Source organism: Periplaneta americana, chromosome 15 (genome assembly GCF_040183065.1).
Source record: "Periplaneta americana isolate PAMFEO1 chromosome 15, P.americana_PAMFEO1_priV1, whole genome shotgun sequence".
NCBI lineage: Eukaryota > Metazoa > Arthropoda > Insecta > Blattodea > Blattidae > Periplaneta > Periplaneta americana.
Window position 1 is genome coordinate 48,825,149 of NC_091131.1, and position 16,020 is coordinate 48,841,168.

Genomic DNA, 16,020 nt, shown 5'->3' on the forward strand with positions numbered 1-16,020 from the left:
ACATTGTAAGTTGTTTACCCTGTACTGAACTGTCATCCGCTCTGCAGCAGCTATGTACAAGGAGCTTGAACTCTGCTGAGCAGAGTACTATCTGGTGAACACGTTGCCACATCTCTCACTCCAGAATATTAACAAATTTAAGCATGCATTTTTATTTATTTCACGAAAACGTAACAGAACACAAATATTTATTTAAACTAATATTAACTCTTTGCTAGATGTAACTACTGATGTAATTGTTTTCGTAATTTTACTAATGATATAGGCCTAAGCAGTATAACGCAAATAAAATAAGAAAAGAAATATTTTTTTCTGGGAAAACTATCAAGTTTTGACCCTATGTTGTATGGACATTTTTTGATCCTGTAGACTGTCCCCGACAACTGTGAAAAGGACGGCACTTATACCCCTTACACCCAGTATATTCAATATAAGGTAAAATAACTAGTTCTTTGTTGATCTGCTTATTTCATGGGCGAGGCAGACGTAAGATAGTCTCAAAATGAATCACAAATACGTAGAAGGTAAAAGGGACATATATATTACTTGGAAAATAATATTTCAATTTATGTGTTTAGGGTACCAGCCATTATAGTGGGTTAAAATACCGTACAAAATAAGGAAGTCTGTATGTTGTTGATGAGAAATATAGTGTTGCTGTCCGTAGAGGTTAGGCCTTATGTCACTGTTTGTAGGCAGTTAATCCAAAAAAGTGTGGGCTCAGGGAACTGCGGTATATGTATGGAAAGTCCTCGAAAGATATAATTTATTATTATTATTATTATTATTATTATTATTATTATTATTATTATTATTATTATTATTAGAATTTCATTATTAATTTTATAAAATTACGCATTATTAAATTATTAGTTTAAAAATTTAATTTACCCAAAAACAGGGTTCCATTATTAACTTCATTAAATTGCGAATTATTAAATTAATTATTAGTTAAAAATGTAATTTAATTGAAAGTTAATACAAACGCCACGATATTATATAACATTAGTCGGAAATGCTGTATTAAAAACCGATCTTGCGCAACACATTGATTAAATAAAACTTTGACGCTACATGAAGGTCATAGTCATAAATTTAAATTTCACCTATGACATATCATCTTTGTCCACTGTCAATATAACATCCTGTGTTCTTAGGTTGAGGCTCGAATTTGGATCGATTCTACGCCATGCATTTGTGTAATAATTATCAGACTTCGAGAACACGGATTACGTCATGACATTTCGACGGCTGTTTTTGGTCGATAGGCAATGAAAAATAAGGTTTTAAGAATAAAATTTTCACTCTACGTTTAATTTTTCTTAAAATATAAGCGGTGTTAACAAGCATGTCTCACGATATTCGTTCTTTGTGACCCAGCTCTGTGCTTTTGTTAGACTTCGAAGTGTTGTGAACAAGGCCTGAAAACGTTTCTAGTCTATATCATATCCTATGAACCATGCTCGGTGTCATTTTTAACTTTTAGTACCAAAATCCTATGCTTAGTCATAACGTTCCTTGTCGTAAACCGATTCTTTGCCTAATAAAATAAATTTGTAGAAAAATAATCAACATAAACTAAATAATTCTCTGAGCACGAGTTTTTACTCCTTCAGGGAATAATTAATTCTGTATCTTTGTACATGTTATTTTACTAACAATAAACAATTTACTAATTTACTAAACATGAACATGAAATTGATGTGAGCACGATTTCATATCATTGAGTCAACGCTAAACAGGCGTGTAGGAGGTCGAGAGGTGTGTTATTGAGTTTTGTTGTTGTGTGTTTAAAATTGTGGAATATTCTTTATAACGTTTTTATTTGCGTTTTTATAGAAGGAAACGTTAGAAATAACATGTTAAATAAGTGGAAATGGAGATCATTAATGATAGAGTAACTTTGGGCTTTGGTTTTGATTTTCTGTGGTTACTTTGCCGAGTCTTCCGAAAAGTCTAAAAATCAGTTTACTTAAAATAGAAGAAAACTGAGCATTTTTCTAGCTTGTACAGACATTCTTTATACTATTCTGAAGGTCAAATGAGTTTGCTAAACAAATGCCTACTGAAATATGACTGCTCCGTATACACAACGTATTACTAAACTTTGCAGTACAAATATGTTGTTACAATTAGTATAATTATAAGAAGATGAAGCTCTGCTCCAATTGGCAGTGTTACTAACTAAATCTGGCTTACATCCGTTCGAAAGTTCACAGGGAATCTCTCTGCTGTAAGAACTAAGTATCTACCACTTATCTTGTATAGACTTAAGTAGCAGCCTTTCGCCTAGAGGTCTGCTGATCGAAATCCAAACCGGTATATCGACGAATAAAATATCGATATATCAATACATTGATATGTGATTTGACAATTCGTTTACGCAGAACTATTTGCTTACAATCTCAAGAGAAAAGTGTTATTTGTGGTTTCCATTCGAGGAAACACCTAAAAACACTATACTATTAGTAGGTTATTTTACGACGCTTTATCAACAGTTTAGGTTATTTAGCGTCTGAATGAGATGAAGGTGATAATTCCGGTGAAATGACCGGGTCCAACACCGAAAGTTACCCAGCATTTGCTCATATTTGGTTGAGGGAAAATCCTGGAAACAACCTCAACCAGGTAAATTGCCCCAACCGGGAATCGAACCCGGGCCCCTGGTTTCGCGGCTAGACTCGCTCGGTACTCCACTGGTGTGGACACTATACTATTAGTATTACCAGTCAGCACAAATAGAAAGCTATTTAAATAAACCATAAATTCGAGGAATACTATTCCCGTTTAATGGTGGAAAACAGAAAATAGTTGTTTCCCACATCTACAGTCGTGAAATATCTTGTAGCTCCGGAAACATTGGTGCCTAGCGAAAGTTTGTTTTGTAAAGCAGGCGAACATGTCTGCATGCTGTTCCCAGCTGAAGCAGAAACATGTCAATACTGTCATACAAATAAACATAAACAGAGATATTTAATAAGCAGTAATGATATGAACATTTTATAATAAAAGTTTAGTTTTGCTAGCATTTTCGTAAATGTTATCAATATGTCTTTTATAAAGTCATAATACTCATTGTTGTACTGCAAAGGTATCGATATATCGACATTTATCTCCTTTACAGATATATCGAAATCGATAACATATCCAAAATATACCGATATGATGTCAATATATCCACAAGTACAGCCAGCGCAATAGATATCAGGAGAATGTATACACGCCGTAGCCAACGGACCAACCACATGGGGAGGTAAAAAGAGTAAGTGACCTTGCGTGAGTTTACATTTTCCAGGTATCCATTGCGCCGAGTGTACACCTTTATTTGCGCCATTTTTATCACATAACCAAACAGCCTCGCTAATTATCATCATCTAATATTGATTCAAGCACTTCATCAGGTTAAGAATGGAACGAGACAAAGGATTCACTCTTGACGATGATAAAGTGATGATGATGATGATGATGATGATGATGGTGATAATTATTCCATAGACATTATGTCAAATAATTTACCTTATTTTTTAATGTTATGGTAAAGAAATTCTGTAATTTTCCTTGGCGAAATGTTACCTTCCATCCCTGAAGAATATTTTTTACAGCGAAAATGTTTTTCTGCAAAACATGGCATTACCAGCTTATAATATACTCGTACATGTTACAAAAAGGAAGAGTATGAATTCCACTTTTACACAAACATAAAATATTCAATGAATATTATTCTCCCCAGAAGCAACTACTGTAGAATAAAATTCTGATTAGTCAACAATTATGAGCTTTAAAATAAAAAACTATATCACAAAAACAAAAATGTTTGTAGAAGCAATATTTAATATTTCACAAACCGTTGTAAATTAATAAAATCTTATTCACAGCTCTTAATTCGAGGAACTCCAGTTACACACTTTTATAATGAACTGGAATATTTTGTCCATTTTTGTGTGCGTGGTGCGTACATGTGTGTGTGCACGCTAGGACAGTCGCCTCAAATACAATTTAGCACTGTTTAATCGTTCTATTACACAAAAGGTGTCAACTACATTGCACAAGTTTCGTGACTCAACAATTATCACTTTCCACCGCTTTCTTATCATTCTTTCGCCCATCACTACACGTCGCACATTTCACAATAGTTATGGTTTAGTAGAAATGACGTAAGTAAATCTCAGCTGAACAATCACACACGTTTATACGTACAAACCGTTTTAAAGAAAATGCTGTTCAATAGTGTATGTTACACTAAAAATTTCAACAGTTCAAAGTCCATTTCTCAGTCCTAAATATCACTCAAAGACTTATTATTCTAAAATAAAGTTGAATACTTCTCGTAAGCGAATAATCAGATTTTTGTAAATCATAGAACAACCACGTAATACAAAGGTAAAGGTGCAGCTTTGATGCTGTGTGGTAGCCATGGTTTTTGTTCGAATTTTGTTTCGAACATAGATCCAAATAAAGTACTTCGAGAAAAAGTTCTAGTTTTGAAATTATATAGATATATAGCCCTATGTATATATAATGTTTAGTTGGAACCGAATAACTTACATCATCAAGGTATCACTCATGACTATACTAAGCCAGAAGATAATGAGTTAGGGTGGCCAGTTCTTTCCCCCCTTCATTGCATACATCACTGATTTTATTTATTTTATTGGGTTATTTTACGACGCTGTATCAACATCTAGGTTATTTAGCTTCTGAATGAAATAAAGGTGATAATGCCGGTGAAATGAGTCCGGGGTCCAGCACCGAAAGTTGCCCAGCATTTGCTCGTATTGGGTTGAGGAAAACCCCGGAAAAAAACCTCAATCAGGTAACTTGCCCCAACCGGGATTCGAACCCGGGCCACCTGGTTTCGCGGCCAGACGCGCTGACCGTTACTCCACAAGTGTGGACTACATCACTGACTAGTAACATAATTCACTAATCAGAATTGAGATGTATGCAACAATTGTTCTTTCTCTGACACTTATCGTCAAGTGACATGTAGCTACTGCCTGATAATAGATGTATCAGCCAGAACCTCAATCAGAGGTGAAATACTGCGTTATAAATAATTTCCAACATTGTTTTACTAGTTGGAGGTATGAAATTCTAATAATAAAATAGTAAATTATCAAAGGATTTGGTAGGCCTATCTATTTATTAAAATATTTTCAGAGCAGTATTTTACTGGGAAATAGCATATCTCCACAAATCAGAATTTTCGAGTTACGACATTATTTTACTGGGAGTGCGATATGCAACAGCAACTTTCTTAATTCTTAAAACAATACCCTGCATTCAATACAAGTATGTGTAATGAAATTCACATAAAACTCTACAAGGTGTAAAATTTACGAAAATAATAAGAAATACTTCATTTTTCGGGTTCCTTAAAAGCCATTTGTAAGTAAGTCACTTTTATTCATACAGGTATAGTAAGTTATAATAAAATTATAAATATTTACATTGAGCTATTAGATGAAACAACAGTGGTGGCGGTGGTGGTGGTAGTAGTAGTAGTAGTAGTAGTAGTAGTAGTAGTAGTAGTAGTAGTAGTAGTAGCAACGTATGGTCAGAAGAACGAACAGGCCAACTAACTGGTCTACCACGTTCAATCCACGTACAAGGATATTTTAGGTACACAACACGACGGGTTCTTAAGGCGTTATGTGCTGGGCATCCATCATGCCAGTACTACTTGTCATTCTGTTCCTCTAATGTATGGCCTGCAAAACAAATCTGACACATCGTCTGCCATTTAGGTATCATTAATGAAATTAACCCAATAACGGTACTGCAATGCTACCAAGTATCATTTTACTTTGGACTTGCAGTAAGCACGTAGACTATGAGTTCCATATTCTTTGTATCTCCCAGTGTTTTGGTTATTAGAATGATACATTGTGATGTATTTTTGAACAGGCTTGAAGAGGTTAAATGATTTATTGAATAAAATGTACATAGTGCCATTTAAAGAAATGAATATTATTCGTATCTCCTTAATGAAAGAGGTTATAAGAAATATATGCCCATATTATTAATTTTACATTGTACTTAAATAACTTGTTTGAAACAATTTTTCATTTGATACCTAAAAAATATTTTGGGTGACCAAGATAAATGGGATATTCTGTATATGCCATTAAAGCGTTAAGAAAGCAAGAATACAATTTCTTAGAACTTTTCATTAGAAGGTTATGATATCGACACACTTCCGGAGAGATGCGGAACTTAATTTTGCAGTAGGCTCAGTGGACAAAGGAACAGTTCTGGTACATGTGGTGAAAAATCCCGTCCTCACTGGGGATTAAACCCAAGTCCTTTCAGTCTGTAGTATATTATCTAAGGATAGAGTCAACTCAGCCCCATATGTACTATGCAAATACAATACAATAAAGTTTCTACTTCCCACTAGCTCATGCGATAGCATGAACAAGACGTATTGTTTCTGACAATGAGGAAGTTCACGATATGTGGTTCTGGTCTGAGTTTCGGAGCAAAACAGGGGTCAGGAAGGCCATAAATCCTAAGGCTGGCACTAGATCTTAGACACCTAGGGCCATATTCATAGACATTCTTAGCGTGGGCTTCTGGTGGATGATCAGCGAACTAACGTTTTTCGTATTCATAAACTAGTGTTGGTGATATATGATATGAATCCTGTACAAGTAACCAGTCGATAGCCGGGGCTAGTTTAGCACGCTCGTAGCACGTGCTAGCGAAATGTCTATGAATAGCACCCCTAGTTTCCGTCTTAACATGAAAACTAAACGTCTGAAATGTAGTGTCAGAAATTTTACTTTTCCGTTAAGACCCAGCCTAAGAATCTGGTTCTCATTGCAACAGCCATTATCTTTGCTGTACATACATGAGATCTGCAGCGATTTTCCATAATGAGACCTCCAGGTAATCCAGAAAGAGGAAATTTATACCATGATTAATATACCAGGAGTTGTCCCAAGAGACAAGTTCCGTGACGAACTAAATTTGTCGAACAATGACGTGTTCATCGCTGGATTTACTCAAATGTTTCCATGACGAACTAAATTTGTCTAACAATGACGTGTTCATCGCTTGATTTACTCAAATGTTTCCATGACGAACTAAATTTGTCTAACAATGTCGTGTTCATCGTTGGATTTACTCAAATGTTTCCATGACGAACTAAATTTAAATTTGTCTAACAATGACGTGTTCATCGCTGGATTTACTCAAATGTTTCCATGACGAACTAAATTTAAATTTGTCTAACAATGACGTGTTCATCGCTGGATTTACTCAAATGTTTCCACGACGAACTAAATTTGTCTAACAATGACGTGTTCATCGCTGGATTTACTCAAATGTTTCCATGACGAACTAAATTTAAATTTGTCTAACAATGACGTGTTCATCGCTGGATTTACTCAAATGTTTCCATGATGAACTAAATTTGTCTAACAATGACGTGTTCATCGCTGGATTTTCTCGGATGTATGCGGCCGCTCGATCCGGTTCTGATCCACTCATATCCGGTCCCTGCTGGTATGATTGTAGGATATGAAAATAGCACTAGCACGACTCGTTACATCACTATATCACAGGAAGATAGGAAGAAGGTATCCTATATGTTTAAGTAGATCTCAATCTTCTAGCTAAATCTCTGGAATAAAGAACTTGCTGCCACATTGTCTAGTCATATATATATATATATATATATATATATATATATATATATATCATTATCAATGCATTCTGACTTGTATTTCGTACCCATTTGTATTTGTGTTCATGGGATTGGACTCAGCTATTGGCGACCCGGAATACAGAATCGTGGATGACGATTGCAGCGGCGGACAATTAAATATTTTGTTGAAGGCTTTCACTCATCTTTCAACCCCCAGTTCACCAAAATATTTATCAAAGGCGAGATAAATTTTCTCTATAGAATCTTGGTGCTCTCTACCTATTACTCTATATCAAATAGTTCATAGGACAACTATGGGAGATTTAAAACAATGTTGAGTAGAAAATAGAAAGTCATAGAAAACATTCTGGACAGCTTGAGTAAATCTCAATAAACTGTGCTTATTTAAAGCACAGCCAACCAGAATTTCGGAAGAACAGATAATATGACTTCGTTCAGAGAGCTCTTCTGGAACTTACGTGTTATATATGAATCAGTAAAGAGACATGAGAGAAAATGAACTGAAATATACACGCAGTGTCGCGTCCTTCAAAGAGATTTTGGTAAATATTTACATAAGCTGACTCACTCTAGAGCAGCCGTGGCGAGAACGTGACTCGCGAGACATTGTGGCTCGCAGTGATAGCTTCTAACCTCCGCCAACCCCCACCCTCTCACTCACTGGAGTCAAACTCCGTTCCATTCGTATTTGTCTCTGACCTGCGAGTGGCATATGTCTCCCTCGAAACCATGTACGAAAGTTCCAAGTAGGATGGGAGGACGCATTTTTTTGCTGTCAATATGATGAGAATATTAAATGTATGATTTGTTCACAAGTATTACAAGGAAAACGGTTGTATAACATAAAACGGCATTATACTACATGTTGTGATGAAACATTAAAAGTTTAAGAGTTATCATCATCATCATCTCTGTACGTCGATCCTTTTTCAGCAGATGTACGAATTATGCGGTTAGCTCTTCAATTTGAACTCACTGATTTACTATGTGATGTCAAATGAAAGCTAGATGTAAGGACTTGACAAATGTTGAACTTTCAAATCTCTGCCAAAAAATAAATATCCGAAGCTTCGTTCTTTCGCTTGCTCTGTTGTTTCGCTACAACTTACGTTTGTGAAAAATTATTTTCAACAATTAAAATAGTAAAAACCAAATTGATATCACGACTGACAGATAAATACCTTCGTGATCAACTACGACTGGCAGTAAGTGACATAATTCCTGATTTTGAAACTTTGTCGCAGTCACATTCTGAAGATAGTTAATTTTAGGTTGTGATATTGTTCATTTATTGTTCATTTCTTTCTTCATTACACATACTAAACATTAGTTTGTAGCCTTGTACTGTATAAAATTATATTTAAGTGCTTGACGTAAGGAAAATGAAAATCCGTTAATAAGTCAGACAGTTGCTTCACTTACCCTTCGGGTGTCCGCCTCCCTCCATAGGTGCTATGCACGTTGCAGGTTACACAGTGGCTCGGGGCACGATTATATTTTCGCCACCGCTGCTCTAGAGGATATCACTCCAGTGATGTACTTAAAAAATGTTGAATACAAATAACCGAAATGTAGAATAATGTTATAGAATACGCCGTCGCTGAGGCTGGTATTAGATACACTATAAAATATATATCGCACCCCTAGAACAACACTGCCACAACTCAAAAAAGTCACTTTTGAGATAATCGCATTTTAAAGTTTTAATTCGTGATATTAATAATGCTTTTTAATACAGATTTATCTCACGTAGCCTCTGATTGAATCAAGTTAGAGATATGACGGTTTTAGTTTGTGGTAGAGGACTAAGTATTTCACAAACCAGAAAATGGACGTAACTCAAAACAGCCAATTTTTGAGTTGTGGCAGTGTTGTTCTAGGGGTGCGATATGTCAAAGATCTTTTATAAAATATATATTATAAAATTGGTTTTTTATAAAAATTTACTGTATTTGATAAAAGATTTTTTTAAAATGCAAGTGCATCTTTTTTTTTTCTTTTTGTAAAAGATCTGACTAGCTTTAAACCAATATGGCTGAACCTAAATATTGTTGGACTATTAATATGACCAAAATGCTAGTATGAAGTAAATTAAGTGTTTTATAACAAAAGACACATGAACTACAAAACAGAAGTAAAATGCGAGAAGTGTACATAAAAATAGCAGGGATTATAACTGCTATACAGGAAGGACGCCCACGTCTGAACTGACTGGAAAATTATCTTTATTCATTCTCAAATAATTTATATGACTTTTTTTTCAAGTTTTCGGAATGTAGCTCATTTAGTAAATTTTGATTAATACTCTTCTTGCAAGTCATGAATTAACCCACAGGCGTTTCCTTTGCTGTTTATTTTTCAGCAATATGCATATTGTAATATTTTAACTAATTGTAGCTAAACAAGCATAACACTTTTCTTCAATCATTTTTGCATATATATGATAAAAAAAATATTTTATTTTATTATAAATGGAGGCTGATGGTTCTTGTTCTTTGATTTTAGGTCTTCTTCGGTAAAATATTTTAATTTACTCCAAATCCTACTTTCTATCACAGATCTTTGGTAAAATAATTTTTCATATGCTTTGTCAAAGACCTTTGATGGTGTTATACCAGCCTAAGCACGAGGGCGTAACCTCATATCAATAGAGCAGGGCCGCCCCAAAATTTATTAACGGCTTGCAGCGAGATTCTTACTTTCACGAGGGTTTAAATTCGAAATCAAAGAGAGTTTTACCTCTGATTCGCTAGTACTGGAACTAATAAACTCAATGAATACCTATATAGTTCACTCCGCCAAATAAGGCGTTATTGTCATAAATAAATTCAAATACTTCGAATAGATCTAAATATAACAAGGTCACGGAAAGTTTCTTTTAGAGCGCATTCCGATATTTATCTTAACACATTGGGAATCTGAGGGCATTTATACAGGTGGGTCTAATGCTATTCAGGGAAGAAAAAGGGGACTGAGGAGGGTACAATTTCTGATCTCAGACTGAATTTTACAGTTTAGCCGCTAATAGCAGCATTTTTCATTCTGGATTTCGGGTCGCCAGTAGCACAGGCCAGCTTTTTCAGCTTCGTCCAGTGATTTTGAGGACAAAGAACTGCACCTTGGTGCTGCGAAGGATATTATGATCGAGCATAAATGAGGAAAAAGGGAATTAGTCGAATTGAAGAAGCCTTCCTGTGATTTCGTCTGCGCTACCAGTGTTACAGGGCTTCAGACGTTGAATTATTTGGATAGGTCTCAAATATGTAGTATCTTCAACAAATCTAACAACAAAAAGAATTACTATTTTAACAAGAAACCGAAAAATTATCTCAAGTGCGTCTTCCAGAGCCCAGATCTTTTTCTAGGGAGTGAGGGCATCAAAACGGACGTAATTTAGAGCGGGTTGGATGGCCTACGGCAGATTAGAGAGAGGGTAAGAGGAATACGCCAAAGATCCGACATGTTCCGGATGTCTATCGCCGTAACGGTCGACGACAGTTTCACTGATCCGCCTACGAAACCTGTTCATCTTAATTCTGTGCTTATTTAATTCAGTACATATAAACTATTTTCTAAGTCTCGGTTGTTCAGAACACTCGTGTTTGACAGAATCTATATTATACTTCCTCAGGTCGCTAACTGATTTACTGTGTTTAAATGTCTGTCTGAATTTTATAATGTGTCTCTGGCACTCCAAACACCTTCGAAATCTTTTTCATTCCTCCAATCTTGTTTAACTATGTTTATGATCAAGAGAAAGTTGGTTGCGAAAAATTCTAGAAGATGGGCTAGATGTTATAAAAGGTTGTTTATTATTTGCAGAGATCATTCTTTTTTCCCAACGAATACGACCTTGAAAGATACACTATGTTTGTTGGCGGCAGTCTTTATCATTTAGTACTGTAATTTTAAGTTATTATTGCTAGAAAATAATTTAAAAACTTGAATTGCATATAAGTTGGTACAATTGAGAACAAAAAGCAGCATGTTCACCCTGAGGTCAGTGTACAGAGACCGGTCCCCTCTATTAACACGAACAATAGCAATCCTACCTGCCCACTGCCCTGTACCGCAGACATACTCAAGGCTGCGCTTTCTTTCTCTCCTTTGTCACTTAATGTTGTTCACGTGAATGCTCAAAGTCTGTTGTGTCATTTTGACGAATTTTCTTCTATCTTCTCACCTTTAGACATTCACGTTATTCTTATCTCCGAATCTTGGTTACATCCTAATCTTCCTTCCACTCTCGTAAACCTTCCTGGCTATACGCTTTGCCGTAATGACAGAGAGGGCAAGAGAGGCGGAGGGGTGGCTGGTTATATTAGATCCGATTTGCGACCTAAAATTATTCATCATTCTCCAAGCCAGTACTCTGCCAAACCCGAGTTCATGTTCATTGAAATTTGCACCTTATTTACAAAATGTCTAGTGTGTGTCGTATATAAACCCCCACATATATATGACGTAGATGATTTCGAAACCGCCTTACTAAACGTAACGCCGCAATATGAGAACGTTATAATCATGGGTGACTTCAATTCAAACTTACTTGACTTACATTCTAGTACGACTAAAAGACTTAAATCATTCTTTCAGTGCCTTGATATGGTAATCCTACCCCTAGCTCCCACACATCATACGGAAGGTACAGACACATTACTGGACTTGATAATTACTAACAATGCCGACAAAATACTGACGCATGGACAGTTGCCTGCACCAGGACTATCAGGGCATGATATCATTTATCTATCGTTTAATCTGCAGTGTCCTAAATCGACTCCTAGAGTAATTACTTACAGGGATATCAAAAGAATAGATGATATTGCACTGAAAGAAGACGCTGCGCAACTTCCATGGCACATGATCTGGACATTACGAACTGTAGACGAGAAAGTAGACTTATTAAATACGTTAATACTTCAACTTTATGACAAACACGCACCATTAAAGACCAAACGTACCAGAAAGACCCCAGCCCCTTGGATGACGACTGAAATACGTAGCCTGATGTCCGAACGCGACTTAGCCTATAGGAAATACACCCGCAATAAAAACGACGAATATTTTAACTTATATAAACACCTAAGAAACAGAACGACTCGACTAATAAGAAACGCTAAACTCAAATACTCCTACAAACTTATAGAGCCCAACACAACCCCTTCCGAGTTATGGAAAAATCTGAAGGTCATTGGACTTGGAAGGGCTAGTGAACAAGCAGACATACCCATCCCACTTGACCGATTGAACGAACACTTTGTAAAGGACCCGACCTTAAACAACACAACGAAACAAGACACAGTTTTGCCTGACTCAGCTCCCCCAACTCGAGACAAATTCTATTTTACTGACGTCACTCCTATTGACGTAATGAAAGCCATCCGACGCATCAAGACGAAAGCTCAAGGGCCAGACAACATTAGCATATTACTCATACAGAAAATACAAGACATAGTAATACCTACAATTGCACACATATTCAATAGTTCCTTAATCACTTCAACTTTCCCTAAAATATGGAAGCAAGCTTTCGTTCTTCCTCTTCCAAAAGTCAAAGTTCCCACCGACCCGAACGACTATAGACCAATCAGTATCCTGCCAGCCATATCAAAAGCACTGGAAAGAATCGTACACAGACAAATTACTAACTACATGAACGAACACAAACTATTCGACAAGTATCAGTCAGGTTTCAGAGCTGGACACAACACAAGCACTGCTCTACTTAAAGTGACAGAAGACATTCGTGAAGCAATCGACTCTAATAAAGTAACAATACTAACACTTTTTGACCTTAGCAAAGCTTTCAACTCTGTAAATTTCGACCTGCTCACCCATAAATTGAGAAATCTGCATTTGTCAAAGACTGCTGTGAGTTGGTTCGAATCCTACTTACGGGAAAGACAACAATGTGTTGTATCCGGGAATCGAAGCTCTTCCTGGTTTAACATAACATCAGGTATACCACAGGGTTCGGTACTCGGACCATTGTTGTTCACGATATATGTCAGTGATATTACATCTCGTGTAAGGCATTGTAACTATCACTTGTATGCTGACGACCTTCAATGCTACATCTCTTCCCGCTTAGATCGAATAAATGACGCTATAGATAAATTGAACAAAGACATTGACTCGATTGTGACATGGACAAAAAAATTCCATCTTAATATCAATCCTGGAAAGATACAAGCAATCATATTAGGACACAAACGGCAAACCGACGCTGTAAAGCACCTCGACATTTCCCCCGTTAAAGTAAGTACAGTGCATATCCCTTTCAGTTCTTCGGTAAAAAATCTTGGCATTCACATGGATAATAATCTCAACTGGGACATGCAAATCACAGAAACCTGCAGAAAAGTATATTCTATTATTCATGTGCTAAAAAGGATAAATGTTCATCTTCCCTCTTGCTTAAAAAAGTCCCTTGTGCAGACCCTTGTATTTCCCCATTTTGACTATGCTGACATTTTACTGACTGACCTTTCCAGCGACAACAAAATGAAACTTCAACGTGCTCATAATTTGTGTGTACGTTTTGTAAGCAATGTTCGTAAATATGATCATATTACCCCATCCCTGGAAGCAATAGGTTGGCTTAAACTAGATAAGAAAAGAAATTTACATTCACTTCTCTTTCTCTTCGAAATCTTGAACTCTTCTATTCCTTCGTACCTGTCGTCTCGCTTCACTTACCTTTCTTCCCACCACAATCTGAACACACGCTCTCGCCATGAAACAATACTAACAATACCATCCCATCGCACCTCCTCATACTCATCCTCTTTCACAATAGCCCTGCCAAGACTCTGGAATTCGTTACCTGCTAGCATCAGGGACTGTCGAAATAAAATTCAATTCAAACGCAAACTTACTAGGCACTTGGTCAGTAATTGAGACTCGTTCAGACATGGTTTCTTGTAAATAGTTCTTTTAATCTACCACAAAATATCTCAATATCCGGTAATTTCATCACTATAGAATTTTGTTATTGTAGGTTTAATTTGTAATTTAGTAAATACAAAAATATTCTTTGTTCTTAACTTCTATGATAAAATGTCTAGCTTTCATTAATCAGGTATTCTTGTCGTACTTTAATTTTTATTGTAATTGTAATTGTAAATTTAATATTAATTGTAATCTTATTGTTCATGTTATAGTTGTAATCCCCTGGTAGAGGGGCAGAGAAGGCCTGACGGCCTTATCTCTACCAGGTTAAATAAATAAATAAATCTAAATAAATCTAAAGATCTTTCTACCTGACAGTGCCATGTTTTGATCAGGAGGCGTGTAGCTGTAGAAAGTACAGATCGCGCCAAAACAAACATTTAGGCCTACGTGCTATAACACGAGTCTAATAAACATTCTAATGGGGGCAGATAAAAACTTAATAATTTTTCTTCCACCATGTGAATAATGTCAAAACAAGTGCTTATACAAATTTTGGCCACTCGAGCGCAATTACAAGGGCCTTAAAAAAAGTAAGATCCCCTGGGGCCGTTTACAGAAAAAAAAAACAATTTATGGAAAGATTTATTGAAAGAGATATAGTAGTTGTTGAGCTATTTTTAATATATTTCCCGCCGGAATTAAGACATTTGTCATACCATGGGATCAACTTCTGTATCCCTGTGTTGTAGAAATCTGCAGCCTGGGATCGGAACCAGTGTGTGACAGCCGTCTGCACCTCCCTGTCGATCCCATGATATGATAAATGTCTCAATTCCAGTGGGGAATATGTTGAAAAATAGTTCAACAGTTGTTTTATCTGTTTCACTAAATTTTATCAGTGAAATTGTGTTTTTTTCTGTAAATGGTCTCAGGGAAACTTATTTTTTACGGCCCTCGCAATTGCGTTCGAATGGTCAAAATTTGTATAAACACTTGTTTCGACATTGTTAACATGATGGAAGAAAAAAAATAACTTTTTTATCTGTCCCCAAGAGAATGTTTGCAAGTAAGATATATTTTATTAAATAAATTTACACATATAAATAAAACAAAAAAAAAAACATTTTATATCCGAATGTATATGTTCCAGCCTCAACATGTTTCTGTTCATACGCTCAACCTATAAAGTTTAAATTATTAACATCAGCACCTCTGTTTACAGAGCCTGCATTTCTATAAAGGAAACTAGACTTACAACTCTACATGAAGAACCTGAAAAACGCGAGAAAGATCCCGAGCAAGGGCAACCAGATTGCAGAAGAAGGAAGAGTTGGAGCAATAATCCCGAGTATTATCATCTAAAATACAGATATTTTCATATGAAATATAACATTTTTATTATTTCATAAATCTATTATTACACAACACATAATTAAAGATATAATTCCGCT

General features: G+C 35.9%; 1 protein-coding gene across 1 annotated transcript in view; it reads left to right on the forward strand.

Annotated features, from left to right (window-relative positions):
* Window positions 1-16,020, forward strand: part of LOC138714865 (proton channel OtopLc-like) — a 38,237-nt gene that overhangs the window by 1,075 nt on the left and 21,142 nt on the right. Inside the window, exon 2 of the mRNA XM_069847084.1 lies at window positions 15,792-15,917. Within this exon, the coding sequence (XP_069703185.1) occupies window positions 15,792-15,917 (126 nt within the window). The remainder of the gene's footprint in view (window positions 1-15,791; window positions 15,918-16,020) is intronic.